This window comes from Schistocerca cancellata, chromosome 9, assembly GCF_023864275.1.
Source record: "Schistocerca cancellata isolate TAMUIC-IGC-003103 chromosome 9, iqSchCanc2.1, whole genome shotgun sequence".
NCBI classification, from domain to species: Eukaryota; Metazoa; Arthropoda; class Insecta; order Orthoptera; family Acrididae; genus Schistocerca; species Schistocerca cancellata.
Window position 1 is genome coordinate 7,040,666 of NC_064634.1, and position 26,900 is coordinate 7,067,565.

General features: G+C 38.7%; 1 protein-coding gene across 1 annotated transcript in view; it reads left to right on the top strand.

The window, feature by feature from the left end:
* LOC126100852 (neurogenic locus notch homolog protein 1-like) overlaps nucleotides 1-26,900 on the top strand; it is a 145,800-nt gene that overhangs the window by 87,619 nt on the left and 31,281 nt on the right. Inside the window, exons 6-7 of the mRNA XM_049911521.1 lie at nucleotides 20,691-20,866; nucleotides 21,447-21,669. Coding sequence (XP_049767478.1) covers nucleotides 20,691-20,866; nucleotides 21,447-21,669 — 399 coding nt within the window. The remainder of the gene's footprint in view (nucleotides 1-20,690; nucleotides 20,867-21,446; nucleotides 21,670-26,900) is intronic.

Genomic DNA, 26,900 nt, shown 5'->3' on the forward strand with positions numbered 1-26,900 from the left:
ATTGTGTCATTCTAACCAACACAGGTTCCTTGTCTGAAACTCGGCCATAGACTGACTGTCTCGTGACCAAAAACTGAGCCCTTACATATCTTCACAATAATAGGCACTGAACTTACACACTGTTCAAAGTTACATTTACAGAAATTACAATTAAAACTTAACTCATTAAATTAACTGAATACATCGAAAATTTCCGTCTTTTTAACAGTTTCTCCTACAACAAGAGTTAGGCCAAATTATTTGTTTAAATCATGAAATTGACAAATATTAATTATGCAAACAATACTTTGGACAAAACTATTATTTAAGGGCTACCTTTGCTAACGTGTTTTCAAATGTAGCAAAATAGATACTGTAAGATTTCTAGTATGTCATCTCCCAAATGTTTATAATTAATACAGAATTTATATTTGTTTATAAGTCAACAATAGAATTTAAGTTACCAAACAGTAACTGATTTCACCCTATAACGAAAGATACTAACTAGGAATAGTTCAAATAAATTAGAAAATCAATTACATACATAAAACTAAGCACAAATTTAGATCTGGGGTTATATTTATTAAAACTGAGGGCCAACCTTTCTCTTTTATGAAAATGCAGATTATACTCACGTATGTTAATGGTAATCAGTTAAAATTGAAAAAGTGAATTCTAAAGAGGCAGATGGCAAAACAAGAGGGGGAAGTAAAAATATCCCAGCTTGCTTCGTATCAAGCTGTGACGACCTAACCATTCTGTGACAGTGTTGGCTTGACACTACAGCACTGCAACTCGTAGGAAATTGCGTACATCAGTGACCTGATGCCTTCTTTGTCACCTGCACCCTGGCATACGTGCTACAGTTTTGGCTCCTATTGTCCAGGAATCACAAGTGATGAAGACTAATGAGGACACACGAATGCTACCAATGGCAGATCGAACGACAAAAGGTAGTGTTTTCGTATTCTTATTACGCTTCCCTCATACATGTTACAAGCTGTCTTCTCAATCACTGTTTGACAGCCTCATAGCTGAGCAGTACAGTGGGCAGACAGTAGGTCTGACTGGACACAATAAGCAATCTCATCTTCTCCGTACTATGAGCAACCAGCACAGCTACTGCCGGACGAGATGCCGCTCCTCCTCCGGGCAACACCACGTATCGTATTTCAGCAGGACGATGCCCGACCACGAGTGATGAGCAATATGCAAGCCTTCCACATTGAACTCTTTTAAGTATCACCAGTTCTACGGCTAAAACACAGCCGGATACACTCGTATACTGCCTGGCGAGACAGTATCGTGCCGAAGTGGGCAGAGGCGGAAGCGTCGTCACTGTGAGCAGACAGACCACTGAAGGTACTGGCAGATCTGTAAACAGGAAATCTCAGTGCAGTGTGGCTACAACTGAGTGTGCAAGGGGCAGTTCCGACAATCATCTGTCGGTTATCGAAAGGCGATAACGTGTGAAATGGTGACCGGTAAAGAACGTAAGCTGCCATCAGCCAAAGTACAATACCCAGAGATCGAGACTACGATACCCAGAGATTGACACCAAGCTGAGATTGTGAGATGTAGCTGGGCCAGTTCCCAGACACTGAATGGCGTGTGACGTACAGCTTTACAGTGACCGTCAGGTGACTGCACTCGGGTGCTGGCATGCTCCGGCACACGGCTGTGCACTCGCCCGATGCAGTGGAAGTGCCACATATGGTGAGGACTGTATGCCGTTGACATCTATAATGTCTCATTTATTGTCGGAGTCAACATCTTTGTGCTAAATGCCTCCCCCTTTAACGGGCACCTGAGAAATAGCTGGGGCGAAGCCGGAACTGACGGGCCAAAAGCTCGGTCGTGGAATCCTCTTCCACAGATTTCCACATTTCAGTGTCCCACTCGGCCACCGGCAAGGGAACTGCCGGACCGGCTAGTGCAGGTCAGACGGGTACCAGGAGAGACGTGCGGGACGAGCACTGTTCGAGGTCTGCGAGCGTCTCCACCTGCAATGTGGACTCCGCCCACGGCGGCCGTCCGCGATGCGGTTGTAGACCCCGGTTCCACTGTGACCCGTGTGCTAGGGCGGGCCAGGTGACCTCCTAAACATTTCCCTGGAACTGATCCCTAGTGATGTGGCACTTTATTCTCCAGTCAGCTCACACGTGTGTGCACAATGTGTGGAGCACCGTGGCAAATGGGCCACTGTCACCGAGACACGACGTCGAAAAGCCGGAGCGGCTGGCATCTGTGCCCGCCATCTGCCCCTATTTGCCAGTTCAGGCACGGAATGTCAGACGAGATCTGCAGTGACTGTCAACTGGAACAGACAGTATTTAGTGCAGAAGCTTGGCAGAGTGGGGACTCCACTGTGGGCTTCCAGATTTGTGCCTCAAAATTACTGACTGCGGTCTGATGGCCAATGTCATTTATGCCGCAGTATTGCTGAAAGCTTTTGACAGTGTTGACTGGAATACTTTCTTCCAGATTCTGAAGGTGGCAGGCATCAAATACATGGAATGAAAGGCTATTTACAATTTGTACAGAAACCAGATGGCAGTTATAAGAGTTGAGGGGCATGAAAGGGAAGCAGTGTTTGGGAAGGGAGTGAGACCAGGTTGTAGCCTATCCCCAATGTTATTCAATCTGTATATTGAGCAAGCAGTGAAGGAAACAAAAGAAAAATTCAGAGTAGGAATTAAAATCCATGGAGAAGAGATAAAAACTTTGAGGTTCGCCGATGACATTGTAATTCTGTCAGAGACAGAAAGGACCTGGAAGAGCAGTTGAATGGAATGGACAGTGCCTTGAAAGGAGGATATAAGATGAACATCAACAAAAGCAAACGAGGATAATGGAATGCAGTCTGATTAAGTCAGGTGATGCTGAGGGAATTAGATTAGCAAATGAGACACTTAAAGTAGTAAAGAAGTTTTGCTATTTGGGGAGCAAAATAACTGATGATGGTTGAAGTAGAGAGGATATAAAATGTAGACTGGCAATGGCAAGTAAAGCATTTCTGAAGAAGAGGTATGTGTTAACGAGTATAGATTTAAGTCTCAGTCTTTCCTGAAAGTACTTCTATGTAGTGTAGCCATGTATGGAAGTGAAACATGGACGATAAATAGTTTAGACAAGAAGAGAATAGAGGCTTTCAAAATGTGGTGCTACAGAAGAATGCTGAATATTATATGGATAAATCACATAACTTATGAGGAGGTACTGAACAGAATGGGGGAGAAGAGGAATGTGTGGGACAACTTGACTAGAAGAAGGGATCAGTTGGTAGACATATTCTGAGGCATCAAGGGATCACTAATTTAGTATTGGAGGGCAGCATGAAGGATAAAAATCATAGAGGGAGGCCAAGAGATGAATACACTAAGCAGATTCAGAAGAATGTATGTTGCAGAAGGTACTTGGAGACGAAGAAGCTTGCACAGGATAAGGTAGGACTGAGAGCTGCATCAAACCAGTCCTTGGACCGAAGACCACAACTACAACATCATTGCTGAAAAGTGAAGGCACAAATTGGAGACCATTGTCAGTGACCCGGTTGCAGAGAGCACTTCTGATTGTGAAATTTGCTAGGGCTCAGATTGTGGCAGCTACAGAAGTCGTCAACATTCTCGTGATGCGGGATGTAAACAGTAATTGGCTTTCTTGTCCGCAATTTGTACTTGCCATCACAGGTCAGGAGGTGTGCACACCGAAATCAGTTGCTGTGAGATTACTGGGCAGCTATAAGTATAAATGTTCAGTGCTTATCTTTTGTTGCATTGTTTTCTTCAAGTTGCATTGTGTTACCCAGGTTCGAGGTTCTGCATAGCTTCTGTGTATTAATGGCTTCTGTTGTTTCTTAAATAAATGAAAATTCTTTTATGTCTGTAGACCTCTTGATTTATTCACTGGTACACTGATAGCTGCACAGTGTGTGCATTGCATCACTACCACCAGTGTTGTGCAACAGCTAAATTTACACAGCAACTTTTGTAACACGTCTAACCTCTAGCGTGTACACATTTCAAGACTCTTTCGTCGCAGGAAAAGTTTGAGGTTCCGACAACCCTGTTCCCACAGTCCATTAAGCACCAAGGTGAATAATGGAGCACAAAGTTAGTTTTTGGGTCTTCTGTTGGAATCAACAGACGTAGGAATGTATGGTATTACAATTTGGAAACCTGAGTTATATATAGGCCCCACCTATGTTGTTATTTGCAATAAACCAAAGTCAGAAAATATTCTCATCTTGAATTCTCATTGTTGTTGATGTTGGCTTGGTTGTCATCCTATAAAAATTTTGTTGGGGCCTAGGTCTTGACTTGTTTAAGAACATAACATACTCTGGGTAATAATGGCTAGACAATATGTACTAATGAAATCAGTTCTGTCAACAATGAGATTTCGTTCAGTTACGTAAAAATTGTGATTGGGTAAACTTGTAAACTTTCAAAATAAATTCTTTTTCAGATCCATTTTCCATATATTTCAGTACGAACATATGCAAAGCAATTCTTGAATATAAATGTCTTTATATATCATTGAGTTCCAGTAAGTACATTTTACATAGTTGCAATGGAGAAAAGTCCCTCACTTGGCTCTCCGTGTGTGATCCCCTCTATCACTTCACACAGACTCTCTTTAACCCTCTCCAAAAAGTATGAAGTAAACAAATATGTTGCATTTTGACACTACAAAGAGCATGTTAGGGGACATTGCAATAAGACCACAATAACCTTTATGTTGGAAATGTTATTCGCAATACAAACATGTTTTGTAAAGAATGAATGATAAGGTAATCTTAAATACAATTTGTGTAATGGATTTTTAATAATCTATGTATTCCCAAAACTAAGATTATCTGCCGATAACTGGCAAAGGCAAAAAATTGACTTCATAGGATAAAAAGAAGGGAAATTTGCTAACATTGAGTAATGATTTAAGTGTCAGGAAGTCTCTTCTGAAAGCATTTGTATGGAGTGTAGCCATGTATGGAAGTATAACATAGATGATAAACAGTTTAAACAAGAAGAGAATAGAAGCCTTTTTAATGTGGTGCTACAGAAAAATGCTGAAGAGTAGATGGATAGATCACATAGCTATTGAGGAGGTACCGAATTAAAAAAAAAAAACCATTGTGGCACAACCCGACTAGAAGAAGGGATTGGTTGGTAGGATACTTTCTGAGATATCAGTTTAGTAATAGAGGGAAGTGTGAGGGGTAAAAATTGTAGGGGAAGACAAAGAGATGAATACAGTAAGCAGACTCAGAAGGATGTAGGTTGCAGTCCTGTCCTTGCCTCTCTTTATTGTGCACTACACAGTCATATTGCTGTGGACTTTTTCATTCTTGTTGAGGATATGACCCAAAACTAACATTTGTCAAGGCGGCACCACAAACCATTTTCTTGTGGTCTCGTGAATGACACTTGCATATTTACTAAGTGTTACTTGCGCATCAGACCGAACACTACATTGTCAAGGTAAGTTACACAATCTGACACACCCCATATAAGACACTGAAGATAGTACTGAAAAATTGCCAGGGCCTTTGAAATCCTGAAGAGATATTGATTGTATCTGTGTGTGCCAAAGGGCATTTTAAGAATGAGAGTGTTTTTAGACTGCAGGGAGGCATCAGTAGGATTAGAGGCTTTTCCCACATGGAAGCAGCAAAAACATCACCTTGACCTCTCCAGAATTTAAATTCAAACACTAATTTTTTGGTGCTTTGTGTCTAAAGTGAATGCCCACACTGACATGGCTGCCTGCCTTGTTTCCCTCTGTGCAGCTACACATCCACTACAGTGTGTGTATTTGTGACAAGGTCTTTAGGCTTAAATCTTTCTCAACCTGTTTCGAGAAAACTGTTTGGTTGAAAATTTGGTGATTTCACATCTTACAGCCACATATTGATATTTGACAATAGACTATTTATCTTTTCAGCATAGTTACTGTGATGTTTCAAATTCAAGTAATCAATTTTTATAGTTTGGAGTGAAAAACATATTGGTTGACTACTTTATACCCGGCTCACTTTAGGTCAAACATTGCTACATAAAAAATGTGACTAACAAATGCAGTCACTTTTAAGGCTGAAAGCAGAATCATATTTATTCCCAGATAAGAATAGATTTTAAAGAGGGGTGTGCTATGTTAAAGCTGCAGAGACTATAATACAGGGTGTACATAAAGTCTGGGAACACTTTCAATTATTTAGTTAGATAGTTAGTTACATGTTCCAATTTTTTATTATAGTTTTATACCTAAATATTTCTATTATCTATCCCATTCCCTTAAACGACACAAAATGCATATATTATATCTCCAGAGTTATTTACTCATATTCAAGAATTCATCTGTGGTATAGAAGGAGTTGTCAAGGAGGTATGATTTCAGTTTGTTTTTGAAACTATTACTGCTGTCTGTCAGACGTTTTATTCCATCTGGTAACTTATCAAAAAGTTTTATACCAGCATATTTTACCCCTTTCTGTGCCAAAGATAGGTTAAGTAAAGAATAGTGTAGGTCTTTCTTTTTTCTGGTATTGTAATCATGAATGTCGCTGTTTATTTTAAACTGGTCCATGTTGTTGAGAAAAAATTTCAGTACTGAGTAAATGTACTGTGAAGCAATAGTAAGAATTTCTAACCTTTTAAACAGATGCCTACACGATGTGCTACTATGAACCCCATACATTATTCTAACTACTTTCTTTTGAGCAGTGGATACCTTTTGCTTAAGTGTTGAGTTGCCCCAGAATACTATCCCATAAGACATGAAAGAGTGGAAGTATGCTAAGTATGTTAGCTTACTAATTTATACATCCTCAAAATCGGCAATTATTCTGATTGCAAAAGTTGCTGAACCTAATCGCTTTAGGAGATCCAAAAAATGAATTTTCCAATTAAGATTCTATCTACATGTACACCCAAAAACTTTGTATGCTCTACCCTGGCTACTTACTGCTTTTGATGTGTTATGTTTACTGAAGGAATTATGCTTTTTGCAGCAGAAAATTGGATGTACTGTGTTTTTTCAAAGTTCAGAGCAAGCCCATTCGCAGAAAACCAATTAATAACTTTTCTAAAGACCTTATTTGTATCATTTTCTATTGGACTTTCTTTTACTGGAGTAATAATTGTGCTTGTATCATCAGCAAACAGTGTCAGTTCAGCATCTTATTTCACATAAGAAGGGAGGTCATTCACATATATCAAGAATAGGAGGGGACCCATGATCGAACCTTGTGGAACACCTAATGTAATTTGACCCCATTTAGATGAAGTGGCAAACTCCTTTGAATCACTTGAAGCATATAAAGAGACTTTTTGCTCCCTGTTCTGCAGATATGACTTAAACCACTCTTATGCTGTTCCATTTATAGCATAGAATTGTAATTTCTCTAACATAATGTCATGGTTCACACAATCAAATTCTTGGGATAAGTCACAGAATATTCCTACTGGTGACATTTTACTATTTAAAGACTCTTATTATGCGGACAGTGAAACTGTATATTGCTGTCTCAGTGAAACAGCATTTCTGAAATCCGAACTGTGATTTACTATGTGTCCCATTACTTTTGAGATGGCTAACCACTCTTGAGTACATTATTTTCTCAAAGATTTTTGAAAATACTGTAAGCAAGGATACTGGCTGGTAATTATTGACATCTGTGGTTTCCCTCTTTTTGTAGAGAGGCCTGACAATGGCATATTTTAACCTGTCTGGGAAAATACCCTGAGTCAGTGATGTATTACATATGTGACTCAAAACATCAGCTGTAATTGCTCCACATTGTTTTAATAACTTGTTAGAGATGTCATCTGCTCCAACAGAACATTTATTTTTCTAAGATTTAATAATTTTCCTTATTTCACAAGAGGTTGTTAGATGAAACTTAATCTGACTAAAATTTTTCAAAACTGACTCTTCCATGTACTGCCTGGCTTTTTCTTTTGAACTATTCTCACCAATTTTTTCTCCAACACTTAAGAAGTGATTGTTAAATACATTGGCTACCTATGTACTGTTGGTTAAGATGGTCTAATTCTCTTTAACAGTAATACTACCTACCACAGTGGTTACTTTTCCTGTCTCCCTTCCAACAAAATTCCATATTGATTCGATTTTATTGCTGGAGTTGTTAATATCTTCTTTAACATACATATTTCTTGATTTCCTTACAACTTTTCTCAGTATGTTACAATAATTTTTATAGTGTAAAACTACTTCTGGATCTTTACTAGTTCTTGCGGTCTCATACAGTTTTCTTTTTCTTTCTGAAGACACTTTAATACCTGTAGTAATCCAAGATTTCTTTGAAAATTTTGTGGTGTTACATTTAGTAATTTTCTTTGGAAAACAATGTTCAAAAAGGGACATAAATTTATCAAGAAATATGCTGCATTTATCATTAGCATTTGGCTCATTATATACATCTTCCCATTTTACATTTCCTAAACTTTCTCTAAAGTTGTCTATAGATACCGAATTGAACACCCTGACACTTTTACTTAATGGTTTCTGAAGTGTACACTCTGTTAGGTTTTGTAAGTTAATCAATTGTGCATCATGGTCAGATAAACCACTTGCCACAGGGAAAGCATGTGTTTGTTCTACATCCTCTTGCTGCACAAGAACTAAGCATGGTACAGATGTCATACATATTGCATTTTGAAGAGAAATTCTGAAAGTTTTCTTACAAACATTCGATATGCGAACCATGAGTGACCTGGCAGACGCCAATACGGTAATCGAATTCTTGCCATACCCGTCCCAGCATGGCATCGTCGAATGTGGCAGTCGCTTCTCGCATTCTCTCCTGGAGCTCTGCTGCATCATGTGGTAGAGGCAGTACATACACCAGACCCTCAATGTGTCCCCACAGAAAAAGGTCACATGGAGTGAGATCTGGTGATCGGGAAGGCCATTTCATGAAACAGCTGTCCCCTTCAGTAGCACGGCCGATCCATCGATGCGACAGCTCTATGTTCAGGTACCCATGAACTTCATGATGAAAATGGGGTGGAGCCCCATCCTGCTGAAAGATGAACGGAGAGTCCCATTGCATTTGAGGCATCAGCCATATCTGCAAATGTCCAAGTAGCAATGTCCAGTGACAGTGCTCTCGACGAAGGAGAAGGGGCTGTACAGTTTTCGACGTGACAAGACACAAAAAACATTTACTTTTGGGGAATCACGCTCAAATTCAGTGCATTAGTGTGGATGCTTTGTACCCCAGATGCGACAATTATGCCTGTTCACTTTCCCATTAGTGTGAAAAGTGGCTTTGTCACTAAAAATTAAGTGATCAACAATACCATCCCCATCCTCATTCAGTTGTTGCAACTGTGAACAAAACTCAAAACACCTATCTTTGTCATCGTCATTGAGCCTCTGCACTAGCGCCAGTTTGAATGGTTTCATAGACAGCTTCTGTCACACGACTTTCCACATTATTGGAGCCATTTTAAGTTCACGGGATGCACAATGCACCGATTTCTTTGGACTCCTTATGAATGTCTCTCGTATGCAGTCCACATTCACTTCACTCACACTGGGACGTCCACTTCCCTTTGCTGGGCACAAGCAACCAGTCATAACAAATTTGTTGTGCCAGTGGTAAATGGCCTTCCTTGTTGGTGGCTTCTTACCATACTTGTTTCTAAACATCTGTTGAACAGCTGTAGCACACTTGTTTTTGTCAAACTCCAACGCACAGAAATCTTGCTCTGCACTTAAACTCTTCAAGTTTGCGACTAGTGCTGACTGTCAGCAAATTACCAAACTACACTGTTGGGGTATACATGAAAAAAAAAAACTTTCAGGGTTTCTCTTCAAAATGACGTATGTATGATATCTGTACAATGTTTGGTTCTTGTGCAATAAATAACTGAAAGTGTTCCCGGAATTGATGTACATCCTGTGTATCCAGTGGTATCCGTATATAGATATTTATTTTAACTTGCTGCCCACAGTGTGAAAGCTTTATTCACAAAACAATATCTAGTAATTGCTATTGATGGTAACATATTAAACATCAGTTTGAAGAAAGAGTAAAAATAGACATGTTTAGTAATATTCAGTACATGCTCTATCTAATGTGAAAGGGAAAAGGCTCAAATTACTTTTCAAAGAAGTGATGGAACAGAAATTCAAAGTTACGTATGATAATGGCCATTGATTTCTGGGTTCATGCTAATTCATACTATGTTTTCAGTATGGTTAATGAGTTTGTAAAGTGAAATGGAGTAATTGGAGTTCATTCCAAAGTTTAAAAAAAGAAAAAAACTGTTTCTCATGTAGAAAAACCTGTGCCGTGAAGAGCTGTTGGTATATTTTCTAAATTTGTTTTTTGTACCAACTAGTTTTGTTTTTCTGAAAAAGTCTTCTGCATTAATTGACAGGTTTTATATTTGCCACTACTGCTTCTGATCTAAGGTCAAAACATCTGCAATATAAATGAGTTCTTTCATCTTTCTTGGTTCATGCTCTAATGCTGATAATATAATTATTGTGTTGGGGCAGTTATTCAGACAACACTATTAGGCCATTTTTCTGCACAGTTGTGGTCTTGTCTGTCTCTCCTTTCATTTTCACTCTGTATCACATTATTAGGAGTCACTGGTACCAGTAATTATTCACTGTGATGGACAGGTCTTAGAGCAGATGGGAAATTGGCATCTTAAACAATTCTCTCTATCTTTTTAGATGATTCCAACTATTTTTGTGAGATGAAAATAACAGTCTGTTGTGTAATCGATTGGTTTTCTGGAAATCATGGAAACAGCTAAGAGTGGAAGACAAGCTCCTTTCAACCAGCCGATCAGCATGAAGTTTTGCTCACTACACTGATACCTGTTTCGTTATCTTGACACGGATTTCCAAATTGGGGATCGTGTATAACAGGTGTGGGCAAACAGTGTCCTGTGGGCCGCATGCAGCTCCCTCATGGCGTTTGTGTGGCCTGCCAAGACAGTCAGAATTTTTGTGTACAACTTAAACTCTTTCTGAAGTGCAAAGTTAACTAAGGCGTGCAGTCATTTTAAAAGGTGTGGCCCTCTGCTAACTTCTGCTTCAACAAAATGGCCCCCAAGCCAAAACTATTGCCCACTCCTGGTTTATAAGAGCTCCTAGTGCATAATGCAATTGTTTTTCAGAAGTTAACATATGCAGAAAATTTAAGGTAGATCCCATTAGAACAACCAAATTGTCAGTATTTCCAGGGATTTTGATAGAACAAGGGTAACATGTTGCAAAAACACTGAGCTCAGTAAACAAAAACTGATTTCATTTTAGAATATAGGACCCACAGATTTGATAAACATAAGGAAAAATGTAATGATTATACATTCTTTGTCAGATGACATACAATTATGATTGACTAATAAAATGTTTCTGCTATAGCGTCCACAAGTCTTGGAGGTCTAGTGCAGCCTCAGTAGATTTCAATGCAGTGTGGGACACCTACAGCAATAAACTCATACTGCCACTGCCCTGGTACCACCTGCCGAGAAATTGTGTGTATGGGAATACCTAATTTAGAAAGTAACTTCTCAGGGTGTGGAATCCAATATAACTCTACGAGGTGCATTCGAGTTCTAAGGCCTCCGATTTTTTTTATAATTAACTACTCACTCAAAATCGATGAAACTGGCGTTACTTCTCGACGTAATCGCCCTGCAGACGTACACATTTTTCACAACGCTGACACCACGATTCCATGGCAGCGGCGAAGGCTTCTTTAGGAGTATGTTTTGACCACTGGAAAATCGCTGAGGCAATAGCAGCACGGCTGGTGAATGTGCGGCCACGGAGAAGGTCTTTCATTGTTGGAAAAAGCCAAAAGTCGCTAGGAGCCAGGTCAGGTGAGTAGGGAGCATGAGGAATCACTTCAAAGTTGTTATCACGAAGAAACTGTTGCGTAACGTTAGCTCGATGTGCGGGTGCGTTGTCTCGGTGAAACAGCACACGCGCAGCCCTTCCCGGACGTTTTTGTTGCAGTACAGGAAGGAATTTGTTCTTCAAAACATTTTTGTAGGATGCACCTGTTACCGTAGTGCCCTTTGGAACGCAATGGGTAAGGATTGCGCCCTCGCTGTCCCAGAACATGGACACCATCATTTTTTCAGCACTGGCGGTTACCTGAAATTTTTTTGATGGCGGTGAATCTGTGTGCTTCCATTGAGCTGAAAAATGGCATCCACGTCTCATCCATTGTCACAACCGACGAAAAGAAAATCCCATTTGTGCTGTTGTTGCGTGTCAACATTGCTTGGCAACATGCCACACGGGCAGCCCTGTGGTCGTCCGGCAGCATTCGTGGCACCCACCTGGATGACATTTTTCCCATTTTCAGGTCGTCATGCAGGATTGTGTGCACAGAACCCACAGAAATGCCAACTCTGGAGGCGATCTGTTCAACAGTCATTCGGCGATCCCTGAAAACAATTCTCTCCACTTTCTCAATCATGTCGTCAGACTGGCTTGTGCGAGCCCGAGGTTGTTTCGGTTTGTTGTCACACAATGTTCTGCCTTCATTAAACTGTTGCACCCACAAACGCACTTTCGACACATCCATAACTCCATCATCACATGTCTCCTTCAACTGTTGATGAATTTCAGTTGTTTTCACACCACGCAAATTCAGAAAACAAATGACTGCACGCTGTTCAAGTAAGGAAAACATTGCCATTTTAAGTATTTAAAACAGTTCTCATTCTTGCCGCTGACAGTAAAATTCCATCTGCCGTATGGTGCTGCCATCTCTGGGACGTATTGACAATGAACGCAGCCTCATTTTAAAACGATGCGCATGTTTCTATCTCTATCCAGTCCGGAGAAAAAAATCGGAGGCCTTAGAACTTGAATGCACCTTGTATGTTTGATTGCAGGCTAATTGTGACTTTGAAATCCCTACATATGTAATTGGATCCATTTAGTTTTTCTGTTGATATCATTGAAGAACATAGCAAATACTGATTGTGTTTGGAACCAATTATGGCAATTACATAATTTGTTATTGGTATCGTTGGGTTCATGAAGTTTAGCTTTTCAATACTATGTTAACATATTCCAGAAATTTGTTGTGGTTTGATCATAATGTAAGCTGATAGTTTGGGCTGGTTGAAATCTTTAATTAATTGTATCTCCTGAATTAATTAGCTTTGAGCTAAAATAAACATGTCTGGGAAATGAGCAAAAATTGGTCTACAGTTTAGAGATAATCTACTTTTCTGAATCTATTTATTAGCTCACTAGACTTTTATGGATGCCTTCTAGATCAAAAGCTTTGAAATACAGTAACTTTTGAAATACATCATTTCCAGCAAAACCGATTTATTTATTTACATTTTTGCATGTAAGCCATCAAGCTAATGATTTTGCAAATGTCATCCATGGGTTGAATAGATACATTAGTGATATGTACACTCCTGGAAATTGAAATAAGAACACCGTGAATTCATTGTCCCAGGAAGGGGAAACTTTATTGACACATTCCTGGGGTCAGATACATCACATGATCACACTGACAGAACCACAGGCACATAGACACAGGCAACAGAGCATGCACAATGTCGGCACTAGTACAGTGTATATCCACCTTTCGCAGCAATGCAGGCTGCTATTCTCCCATGGAGACGATCGTAGAGATGCTGGATGTAGTCCTGTGGAACGGCTTGCCATGCCATTTCCACCTGGCGCCTCAGTTGGACCAGCGTTCGTGCTGGACATGCAGACCGCGTGAGACGACGCTTCATCCAGTCCCAAACATGCTCAATGGGGGACAGATCCGGAGATCTTGCTGGCCAGGGTAGTTGACTTACACCTTCTAGAGCATGTTGGGTGGCACGGGATACATGCGGACGTGCATTGTCCTGTTGGAACAGCAAGTTCCCTTGCTGGTCTAGGAATGGTAGAACGATGGGTTCGATGATGGTTTGGATGTACCGTGCACTATTCAGTGTCCCCTCGACGATCACCAGTGGTGTACGGCCAGTGTAGGAGATCGCTCCCCACACCATGATGCTGGGTGTTGGCCCTGTGTGCCTCGGTCGTATGCAGTCCTGATTGTGGCGCTCTCCTGCACGGCGCCAAACACGCATACGACCATCATTGGCACCAAGGCAGAAGCGACTCTCATCGCTGAAGACGACACGTCTCCATTCGTCCCTCCATTCACGCCTGTCGCGACACCACTGGAGGCGGGCTGCACGATGTTGGGGCGTGAGCGGAAGACGGCCTAACGGTGTGCGGGACCGTAGCCCAGCTTCATGGAGACGGTTGCGAATGGTCCTCGCCGATACCCCAGGAGCAACAGTGTCCCTAATTTGCTGGGAAGTGGCGGTGCGGTCCCCTACTGCACTGCGTAGGATCCTACGGTCTTGGCGTGCATCCGTGCGTCGCTGCGGTCCAGTCCCAGGTCGACGGGCACGTGCACCTTCCGCCGACCACTGGTGACAACATCGATGTACTGTGGAGACCTCACGCCCCACATGTTGAGCAATTCGGCGGTACGTCCACCCAGCCTCCCGCATGCCCACTATACGCCCTCGCTCAAAGTCCGTCAACTGCACATATGGTTCACGTCCACGCTGTCGCGGCATGCTACCAGTGTTAAAGACTGCGATGGAGCTCCGTATGCCACGGCAAACTGGCTGACACTGACGGCGGCGGTGCACAAATGCTGCGCAGCTAGCGCCATTCGACGGCCAACACCGTGGTTCCTGGTGTGTCCGCTGTGCCGTGCGTGTGATCATTGCTTGTACAGCCCTCTCGCAGTGTCCGGAGCAAGTATGGTGGGTCTGACACACCGGTGTCAATGTGTTCTTTTTTCCATTTCCAGGAGTGTACATTCATCTTAATATTCTAATTACATTACGTTACAACTGAGGGCAAGTAGATTAGAATTCACTGAGTGAATATAAACATTTATTTACTAGGAAGGCTTGTAACTACCTGTGGAACAGTTTTGGTTCACAAGTTTTCAAAGCATGTGGCAGCTTATTGAACTACATCTGCCCATTAATATAAGGACAAGTGTCAGTTATTTTTAGTTTTGTCCTGTGCTTGAAGTAGTTACCCTTACTTCTAGTATCATAGTTATGTGTATCACTGCACTTATTTACTTTGTTTTACTATTCGGTAAAAATATAATAAGTTTATACAAATACAGGGAATATACTGTTAAATATTTATGTTGGACAAAAGTTTCAATACAGGATGGACCTTAGTCCATGCATTAACCTAATGGCTCTTTCTGTAATATTAATATTCCATTCAGGTGCAGGTCTGCCGCACAACCCCATAGTTCAATACCATAATTAAGAAATGAATAAACTGTTCCATAGTAAACCATTTTTAGTGTTTGACTTGGGACTGTTTTTGCCAGCTGACTTATCAGATGCAAGCTACTGCTGATTTTCTCACATGCAAAAGTAATGCGGTTTAACAGAGATTTTTGTCCTGTTGGACACCAAGAAATTTAATGTTATATGTTTCTGCTGATGTAATGAATACAAAAGTTCAGAACAGTGAATTGCCTAATATGAATAAATAGATTTCACAGGGGAAATTAATTTACATTAGTTCATAAATTCATGTAATGTGTGCTCAGTAAACGACTAGTGTGATCCTAGCCGTTGTAATTAGGAACGTAAAAGACACAGGATGAGGATGGGGGCTAAACTTACTTTGTTACATCACCCCCTTCCACCCACCCCCACTGGAATTATGCAGGTGAATACTATGGAATATGAGACTGGGTAATTCCATGATACTAAAATTTACATATATATACCAAGTGAAGTCAATATTTTGTATATTGTGTCACAATTTTCAGTAATTTTGAGTAGGTCCCTGGCGTCACTGGTCATCTACTTACAATTTTATACAAAAAAATAGGGGAGGCTATAATATTCAATATTGTTAAATTCCATCCTGGATTTTCCGTTGTTTGAAAATTCAATCTTTTTTATTTGTTGCATATTTTCAAAATTTAGTTAAAAAAGAAATTTGAAAGAATTACAAAATTCAAATTACTGTAGATCTTAACTTTACATCAACCAATAGTCATTAATTACTTGTCATTATTAACAAAAAGGGATTCACTTTTTCAATAAAAGAAAAAAATTATGTCACCATGAGAGCAAGTTTTTTGCTGTGGGTTTTCCACCACTTCGCTTTCTCTGCACTTATTACAAGTCGCACTCTATGTCCTTGGCATCAGCATTATTAATTTGTGATCATATGAAATAAATACAAAATAAACCTTATCAGTCCCTTATAATGAAAATCATTACATTCACAAAATTTAACTTGCATCCACCAATGCAAGTATATCCCTATTTTACCCTCAGGGCTCAAATGTTCCTTTAATTCAAATGTTAGTCTCAAATCATCCTCTGTCAGTAAGTTGTTTTGTGTCACACATTTTGCAAACATTTAAAACTCGGGCCCGTTAGTTGCCTGTTTCAAATTTTGTGTGTAGATAAAATGATTTTCAGTTATTGTTATCCTTTCCAAAGAAGAAAAAAAAATCCATTCACCCTCTTCTGAGTGTATGTACACGAAATGCTAACATTTTCATAACATCACTTGATAGTTTCATATAGAATATACATACCCAGCATTATACAATTACAAGACAAAATTCTTTTATCAAAATTTATTAGTCTAACATTCAGATGTACCAGATCAAGGAGTTTTGGTAGGATACTGCTATAAGAGAAGCACAAAGCCTCTTTTCTTTAATGAATGGAAAGATAATGATACAGTAAATGCTGGAGAAGGGTAGCCTAAGGCCCCACTCCCCTCATCGACACGAGAAGAAAGAGAGGACACACTCAGTGACACGGCAATAGGATAAGTAATTAAAAGGGGAGGGTGTTGTTTGATGACCGAGGAACATGCAACAGCATCTGCCCACTGATGTAATTTATCACACAGATTGGCAGAAATGGACAGTTGTGGTTTTGTCCCAACAGTACCATAAGAAACCTTATCACTGAAGCTTTTTCCTACACTCCCTTATGGCAGAAATGGACGGTTGTGGTTTTGTCCCAACAGAACCGTAAGATACCTCATCACTGAAGCTTTTTCCTACACTCCCTTACTTGTAATACCAATATTTATTTAAATTCTCTCATAATGCAAAATAATTATTGGTCATATATAAGCAAACTGAATCAATATCAATCAAGACAATAATAAAATGAAAGTAAGACAGTTCTTATGTTTAAAACAGAGAAGATATTACCATATAAAGTAAGCTATATTCGATTTGTTTGCAGAAGTGACAATTCCGATCATTTATGTATATTGACTCTTTGTTAATCAAAGTAAACCAATTAATTTTGTTCGACATTTGAATAAAATTTTCGTAAATGCAAACACCAAAGTTCATAATAAGCTATGATAAAGGAGCCTAAGGCTATACAAGAAATAGTGTAGTAAGTAGTGGGGTGTATTGATTTGCTTGGGTTGTGTGTTATGGATGTTGCCTCCAGTGATTAGGACTTTAAATAGTAAACATATGTAATGATAACTGTAATGATTTTTGTGAACTAGCTTCTACCATGGAAAACTTTAAAAATACTATGACATATTCAGAAAATTAACAAAATACATTATAAACATGACACAAGCAATTTGCCTCTTCTGATGGGGACTTTAAGTGATTAAGGCCATAAGTGAAAAAAAAGTGGTAATAATGGTTTTCAAAGATAAAGATGACACAAAAGGAACTGCAAAAGGATCTCTGAATAGAGTGTAGGTCCAGAACAAGGAAGAATGCCACTGAATCAAGAGGGTGTAGAATCATTATATGTGAAACAAATTTGCAACAGTGCAATTAAAATTACTGATTGATCTTTAATTCTAATACTTGTATCAAGAACAAAGGAATGACATAAAAAAGTTAATCAGAATCCCATTACAAATTTCGCAAGTGTTCTTTTCTGACTGGATCCAGTGCCTAAATCTGGAGGATATAGTTCTTGCCAGATATTAAAAGGCATCCACTGAGAAAGTGTGTGTGTGTGTGTGTGTGTGTGTGTGTGTGTGTGTGTGTGTGTGTGTGTGTTTGAAGAAATATGTGACTGTAAATATTGCTAAAGGACAGATTAGATGAGTGGATCAGAAAAGGAAGAATGATGTTACCCAGCTGAGGAGGCACCAATTGACAGTTGGTGTACTCATGAAAGAGTAATGGATTCTCTGCCCAAATGGCATTATAAATGTTTAGTAATTATTTTATTCTATTAATAAAATTAATATCTCCAATCTTGTTGAGTTCTGTGTTGGTTAGTTTCTTTAGTGTCATAGGTCTTACAGTAATCGCATAACATTTCAAGTCAATTATGTTTTCAATCCAAACAACTTACCTGATTTCACATAAGCCAGTTCATAGGCATTATTGTGAACTACTCTGATAGTGTTAGAATGACCATGGTACACATCTAAAAACTTCTTAATTTTGTCACTCACTTTGCTGGATTTTTCTTTTGTTGTTACAATACTAAATCAACAGATTTATAATTAACAGGGTTTACATTTTGTCATGTCTGTTTCTTCTTTCTGCTGCTTTCTTTTTCATCATTTCTTTGGCTAACCTTATATTTTTCATAATTTGCTATTTCACTTCATTCCAGAAAATCAATTTCTTCGCAAATCATATTAGATCAAACAGTGAAAAATACAGTATGGAATGTGACAATATTACGAAAAGGGAAGTTGCTACTCACTATGTAGTAGAGACGCTGAGACGCAGATAGGCACAACAAAAAGACTGACACAGAATAAGCTTTCGGCCAACAAGGCCTATATCAAAAATAGACAACACACACACACACATACAAAGAGCAGCAGAAGCAGCTCTAACATCACCGTCATCAACACCACCCACATAATGATTCTTCAGTTTATATTTCATACTTACTTTTACATGTATGGAAGAGATAATGCCTCCATTGTTACAGAATCTTTCATACCTATTTTCATGGTAAGTGTTGATCAGTGTGTAACTTGCTCCAAGATGTCAGTATTCTCTACACTGTGTGCTCTAGTGTTGTTGTAGAATGACTATTATTGAAGGAAAAACAGAGAGGAAACTATTCTCTAGACACTTCTTTGAAATTTACATGGATGTGTTTGAAAACTGCCTTTCAGTTTTCAATATGAAAGATATTCACCCACTCGTGGTGCAGCACTAGACCGTATGCCTGCAACATTTGGCAGTCGGCCAGCCATCTTGCCATCCAGAATCCCAGGGCTCTTCACCAGAGACAAGTCTTTTCTAAATTTTGTAGCGGAACCTTACTGAATCTGCTGTCTTGTGCTACATGCCGTGGATTACTGTCGTCCAAACGCACTGTATTACATTAGTGATTTTCTGCTGTCTTTTTGACATACTGCAAATTAACAGTTGGCTTCCTTTTCCTTATTTTAGTTCATTTCATGTTTTGATACCTTATTTATCTGTTTATCATTCTTTCTATCCATTAAATAATTTTCTTCTCCTTGGCTGCCTTTGTTTCATTTTTCCCTGTTTAAACAGACCTATCTTTTGTGCGACTTCCTGCACTGTGTTAACTGTAACGAATCCTCCCTTATGTAAATAAACATTGCTTGTCTCAGCTGACATCACCACCTGCAGTGAACCCCCCTTAAATTGTTCCTGAGTTATTTTTCATAACAACATTGCTGTGTGATGTTATCTCATTTAGTAACTATGTTTTCCTAGGTGAAGGGAAAGGTTCAATATATTGCAGTAACAAATTGGTACTTATATTTTCAACAAGGCCTCAGTGTCTGGTTACCTTCTCCTGCTGCATAATATTCTGAAAATAATTATTAACATGAAGATTTGTAGGCCTCATTTTTAATGACAAAGATTGCAAATTTTGACAGTGTGAAAAATAGAAGTTTCCTGTTATTGTATAATATTGATTTCATTATCAGTAGCAAAATTAATGAAATTATAAATGGAGATGGATATTTTGTGTACAGTTAACACCGAAAAATGTAAATTACTGATCTAACATAGACTTATTTTCAGATCATATACTTTTAAAACTGTGACTACTAATTTTCACGGTGTAAGTTTGATGCCTGATAATATATCAAAATAATACAGTATTTACAGAAAAAAAGGCATTTGACAGTCAGGAAACTTTATAGCTTTCATAGATAAGAAATAAATAATTTACATAATAAATTCAACTCAAGTTTGGCTAAAATTTCGACAGTATCGAGCATTTCAGAACTCGATCAGAAATTCTGAAGATTCATTGTGTAACTCACCACATAGTTAGCAAGAACTAGCAGGATTTCACTTACTTTCTGTACACTTCCCTAGAGTTTTAGCTCCCTTACTTCAGAATACTGCCCTTCTTTACAATCTTTTTCATTTCTGTACCCTGCACTGTGCATCAGCTTGGATTTAGGCCATTACAACAGTAATTTAGCAACCATCTTATATCAGGCATACATGTTTTACAAGGCTCTCAGTTTCTTCAAAAGAAGTGAAAGAGATATAATAACAGTTTATTCATGTGTAATTTGTTCTGTTTATACCTAAAGTAAGATGTAATTTTTTTCCCTATCATAACATTGTGTTAATTGATGTCTGTCTCGCTTTGTTGTTGAATGCCATTCTGTAGCTTTCAAAGTGAGGCCCACAAGTATCGTTAATGCGATCTGCTCTGCAGGCTATGTCGGGTCACCACTCAGAGGGTGCAGACCAGAGTGCGAAAGCGACGGGGATTGTTCCGACCACCAACACTGCTCCAACAACCGGTGCACAAGTGTCTGCACTGCGGGTGTTTGTGGTGTAGATGCCCTCTGCTCCGCCAGAAATCATGTAGCTGTGTGCACCTGCCCAGAAGTAAGACACAAGTCTATTAATGCTTGTAATTTTTTGTACAGTGTAATAATGTGAATTACTAAAATTTTGCAGTGAGAAAAGAACAGCCACTCTTGCAACAAGAATTATGGTAAGGCTGATTAATACAAATGAAGCTGCAAACTAGTAAAATACTAGTATGTGACAATAATATAATTAATCCAAAAACAACAGTTACAGTTATCTGCAAAAAGAAAGAATTGAAATGTTTAAAAATATGCAGATGCACAGGGCAGATGCCTAGATGTTTCAAACCCAGTTCAGTTGCTTTTCACATAAAATTAAAAAAAATATTGTTTCATGAGTTTTTGGACACAGTTTTCACTAGCCCTTAGTGGGTATTTCTCCAGGTGAAAACATATCACTGATAACAGATGACCAATATCTTTAATATTAGGAGAAGAGTTGAGTCGGATACCCTGTATTCTGTTTACAGGTCATTCAACTATTCAGTTTTTTGTTTGCTCGGGGCAAAAATATATCCTCTGACTTTAAAAGAAAAGTGTCTTTATAATAGGGTAATGTAACGCACAACGAACTTGTCGAACTCTGTGCATTTCAGTACTACGTCGGAAATCCACAAGTGTCCTGTCGCCCCGAGTGTGTTACTTCAGAAGACTGCGCCAAAGACAAGCCCCTCTGTTGGTACGGTCGCTGCCTTGACCCTTGCAAATCGGCATGTGGTGTTAATGCTGAGTGTCAAGTTAAAAGTGAGACCGCAGTCTGCAGCTGTCCAGAGGGCTACGTTGGACACGCTATGGTCTACTGTCGGCCAGTCACAGATGGTATGTTCCTGCAGTACTCATTACACGTGCTCGATTTCTTTATTACTGTATGATTTTAATCATCGGCAAATGGGGTAGATCATTTATGATACATTAGAAACAGATTTTCATTAAAAAAGTATTGCCTACACACCGACATTTCTTCATAGTAACTTATTCTTACTAACAGCTCGTTCTATAAATTGAATATTTTGTAGTAGTTTTTAGTCAGAGTTTATACTTAAGGAGACTGTAAAGCCTAATTCAATTCATTTGAAGTTCATGAAAGTGTGTCTCCATCATTAAAGAAGAGCTCCTAAACTTAATGTGGGCTTACCATCCTTTAAAATCAGCTGTCTGAAGGACAGAAATATTGACAGTAATGCATGAAATTTTATTGTAAGCTGGTAGATATAAGTGTGAGAAATTGCTAAAACACATCTCATTTCAAGGTGACATGTGAGCTCACGTTTTACTACAGAAACTGCATGTGAAAAAGCTTTACATAATATGGGTGCTGGAATTGCTCACAGGAGACCAGGTAAAAATTTTAAAAGGTTGAAACTAATTTTGTGTCTCACTTTGTTAGTGTGCAGAAAATATTTTACTTCATTATTCACACCAAAACCCAGACAGTGGAAAGAATCTGGATGCTTTTCACCAGAAATAAACAGTTCAGTGTTTATTGATGCTGTATGGAGTTTGCTCATCAGTTATCACTAAACAAATGAAAATGTTACTTTTTTCACTTCACCATAATAAATGTCAGAATTGTGAGAAGAGACATGATTTGCAAAAAACTCACTTTTCATAATTAGAATATACTGTAACTGTTAATGAAGTGTTTTGCAGTTTTAAAATTAAGGATTTGCATTGCATTTTGGTTCGCCACATTTTTCTCCAGATTTGGTTCCCTCAGGCTTTTCTCGCTTTCTAAACCCAGATTCTTCCTGGTTGGCCAGTTCTCTCTCTCTCTCTCTCTCTCTCTCTCTCTCCCTCCCCCCTCTTTCTCCCCCCCCCCCCCCCCTGTCTCTGCCTCTGTTTTCCTCCCAAATCAAGAACCAACTGCAACTGAAGAGAGTGCTGTGCAGTGCTTCCAAAGAATCACTTCAAGCATGGTATAATGGCACTGCCCCCCCTCCCAACTAGCCACCAGTAAAAATGCATTTGTATGCAGTATGAATCTTTCTGATAAATTAAAATTGTATGCAGGACTGAGGTTTGTCCCATTACAACACAAGGTTTGTCCCTCTCCAACACACGGTTTCGGTACACAGGTAGATTATTCTGAAAAGTCTGTAGCTCACAGGTGGTTCATTTTTTCTGTAAAAGAATTTTTTAAATTGTATTTGCCATTTATATTGTTATATCAGAATTAATTCTTACACTTATTGTACTACTATGTAGGTTGGTATTCAAGAGAAGGGGTGGCTAAAGCATATAGAATAGATTATAGATTTATTAACTTGATCAGAATTGTCTGGATTGATGACTGAGAGGTGTTCCTGGGCAACTTCAGCAGTGATTGTAAGCCAAGACTCTGAAGTCAAGATCCATTTTGTCATACAGTTTTAATCTGCCAGGAAGTTTCATAACAGATGTAATACACTAAACTTTGTCATGAAAGATTCACTTTTGAAAACAATTCTTTGGCTGTGGGTAAATCATGCTCCTCTATGCCATTGTCATAAGAATGCTAAACTAGCGAAATACCATGCGTTCTGAAGATACAAGATAACTACTGACAGGTTAGGCTGTGGACTGAGCCGTGGGGTGTGCCCAGATAACGCCATTCACCATGAGAGGCAAAGCTCCGTGTTTGGGTGCATCAGAGAAACTGTTGTCAGAAACGAGTGATTGTAGTATTCATTTCATTGCCAAAAGAAAGATTTCATTCCAGTAATTGTTAAATAATTACGCAAATACTTAAGTGCTACAGATACAAACCAACAGACAAGGTACTATATATTGAGAAATGTATTTTGCAAGCAAATAACTGTGCATATATTCCGTGAACATATCACCAATATTATTGATCCCTATCTTAAATATAAATATGGTAGTTTTTGAAGCAGCAACCATAGGGATAAAGTGCAGCACATTGTACTGGAAAAAATGTATAAGAAGAAGTCAAATGAAAATGAGACTAATGAAAAAAAGTAAGTAAACTGTTTATTGTTTCAAAATTAACCATCATAACTATAAATAAATTTATTCTACTGTCAGACAAGACTAGCAACGCCTTCATGAAAAAATGTTTGCAGTTGTTACAATAACTATCTGTCACAATGACATTACTGACAATAATTGGAAAAATATGTAATGTGTGACAAGTGAATCACCACATTCTTGCAAAATAAAAATAGTCCATTGAGTGTTAGTTACATAAAATGTCGACCTCTACTTATCTTTTTGATGGCTTTAGTGGTCCAGTTGCTGAAATTCATTTTATCAAAACTTTGGAATGTAGAGGTCTGGGTTATGCTTTAATTTTTTGCTGTTGCTGACTTATTTTGCCATTTTAATGGGTGCAAACATATTTGACAGCCACTGTTGTTATCATATATTCACATGGCTCTTTAAATTAGATTTGTATCTTAACAGTCACAACAGACAACGTACATAACTTCACAGAACAGATCTGAAATCTGACTTAACTGATCAGAGCCATAAACACAACTAAATTTCAACGTAGACTGCTTCTCATGGCATCAGCTTATGACTAAAGACTATAATAGACCAAAAATAATTTTCCAAGAAGTTAATAGGAGTGTATCATACTGAAGCTATGTTATATAACCATTTGCCTTCTTACCTAAAATGCATACCAACATTAAATGCATTTAAAATAAAGTTAAAACAATTCTTGCTTGACCACTGCTTCTATTCTTTGTCTGAATTCATGGAACATCATAATAAATAAACCTCATTTACCAAATTTTACTAATTGTCAATTCATAATATAGTTTATGTTGTGCTTATCATGTCATCTCACTTAATAAGTGTACACCAACGCACATTATTATGCATTTTGATTATGTCAACAATGTAGTCAAAATGACTACCGTATTGTAAATTAACTAGGTTTACCACTATCCTATATCACATTTACAAGCAATGTACTAAAATGATTCTTGGGCAAATAAATAAATACATTGATCTACATTATGATGTTAATTTTGTACATCAGAAAAGTAGAAATTTGTGCATTATGATAAAATATAATCTATATTAACATTAATAATTATGTTTATCTGATTCTGTTTAAGTTAAATCTAAAAATGGCTGGATGACTGACTTTCTGGACTGTACATATTTTTGTATAAAAAGCATACCGAATGTTTTCATAACTATCCAATACTATAAAGATATATCTAAAAACAAAGATGATGAGACTTACCAAACAAAAGCGCTGGCAGATCGATAGACACACAAACATACACACAAAATTCAAGCTTTCGCAACAAACCGTTGCTTCATCAGGAAAGAGGGAAGGAGAGGGAAAGACGAAAGGATGTGGGTTTTAAGGGAGAGGGTAAGGAGTCATTCCAATCCCGGGAGCGGAAAGACTTACCTTAGGGGGAAAAAAGGACGGGTATACACTCGCACACACACACATATCCATCTGCACATACACATACTGTGTATGTCTTTTTTTCCCCCTAAGGTAAGTCTTTCCGCTCCTGGGATTGGAATGACTCCTTACCCTCTCCCTTAAAACCCACATCCTTTTGTCTTTCCCTCTCCTTCCCTCTTTCCTGATGAAGCAACCGTTTGTTGCGAAAGCTTGAATTTTGTGTGTATGTTTGTGTTTGTTGGTGTGTCTATCGACCTGCCAGCGCTTTTGTTTGGTAAGTTTCATCATCTTTGTTTTTAGATATATTTTTCCCACGTGGAATGTTTACCTCTATTATATTCATGTCAGTACTATAAAGAAATAGAAATAAAGGATAAATTCAACAACAATACTACATCCCTAGTAAAAACCAAGAAACAAACAAATAATGACCAAAAGTGGTATCAGATGATTCGTGAACAGTGAGACCAGCACCGATAGATTCAACTTGGAAAAGAGAAAATTACCCTCTGGCTGTTACACTACAGGACAGTGATTGTACGCAGATGTGCATATCTTCTCTCAAAGCAAAGTGATGACCACAAATGTCTTTCTTCAGGGTTCCAAAATTACACAAATTGCATGGGGACTGTGTGGAGGATGTGTAAGTGCTTCCTAGGAAAATTCTTGCGGCATAAGCAGACCCACACATTGCCGAGGTTTTTTCCAGTGCGCTGCAGAAGTATTGCACATTTGTAGCCATCAGTTTGCTTCAGATGAAGAGGTGAATGCCTGTGTACAATCATCATTCTGTAGGCAACCACACATGGTTTTCATGAAGGCATTGAGTGTCTTGTCTCACAGCCGGATATATGTTTAACAGTTACGGTCATTGCTTTTAATATAAGAAACAGTTTACTTACTTTTTCCATCTGTCTCATTTTCATTTAACTGCCCATATTTTTACGACCTTTGCTGGCAGATAGTAATTATAAAGTGTTTCAAACTTCTTTTGGGAGGGGCACATTCTAAACCATCTGTGATGGATAGCAAGGCTGGTATACCTCGACAATACAGATTGCTGTACCATATATGTAAGGACAGTGTAGAGTTTGGGAAAACCAATTGTTCCTAAAAATGGGCAGCAGTCTTTGCAGTAATTTCAGGGGCAACAGCCTGGAGGTTGGCCGGTCCTGACTCATAACACTTGACCAACATTTCCTTGTTGTGCTGATACTGCAAATGTCGGAAAGCAAAGGGAAACTGCAGCCATGAAGCTGGGGCATGTAGCTCTACAATATGGTTTAATGGCGGTGGTTAAAATATTTTTGAGGTAAAATAGTCCTCCATTCTGTTGACCAGACAGGAACTACTCGGGTGGATGTTGTCATCAGCAAAAACGAAACTGGCATTCTATAGGTGAGAGAGTGGAATGTTTTACTCTTGAATTGGGTACGTAGGTTAGAAAATTTAAAAAAAGGAAATGGATAGGTTGAGTTAGATATAGTGAGAATTAGTGCAAGTGTGGTGACAGGAAGACTCCAGCTTCTAATTAGGTGAGTATATGGTTGTGAATATAAAATCAAATGGGGCAAATGCAGGTGCAGGTCTAATAATGAATAAGAAAAAAGAAATGCAGATCAGCTACTATGAACACCATAGTGAATGCATTATCGCAGCCAAGATAGGTACAAAG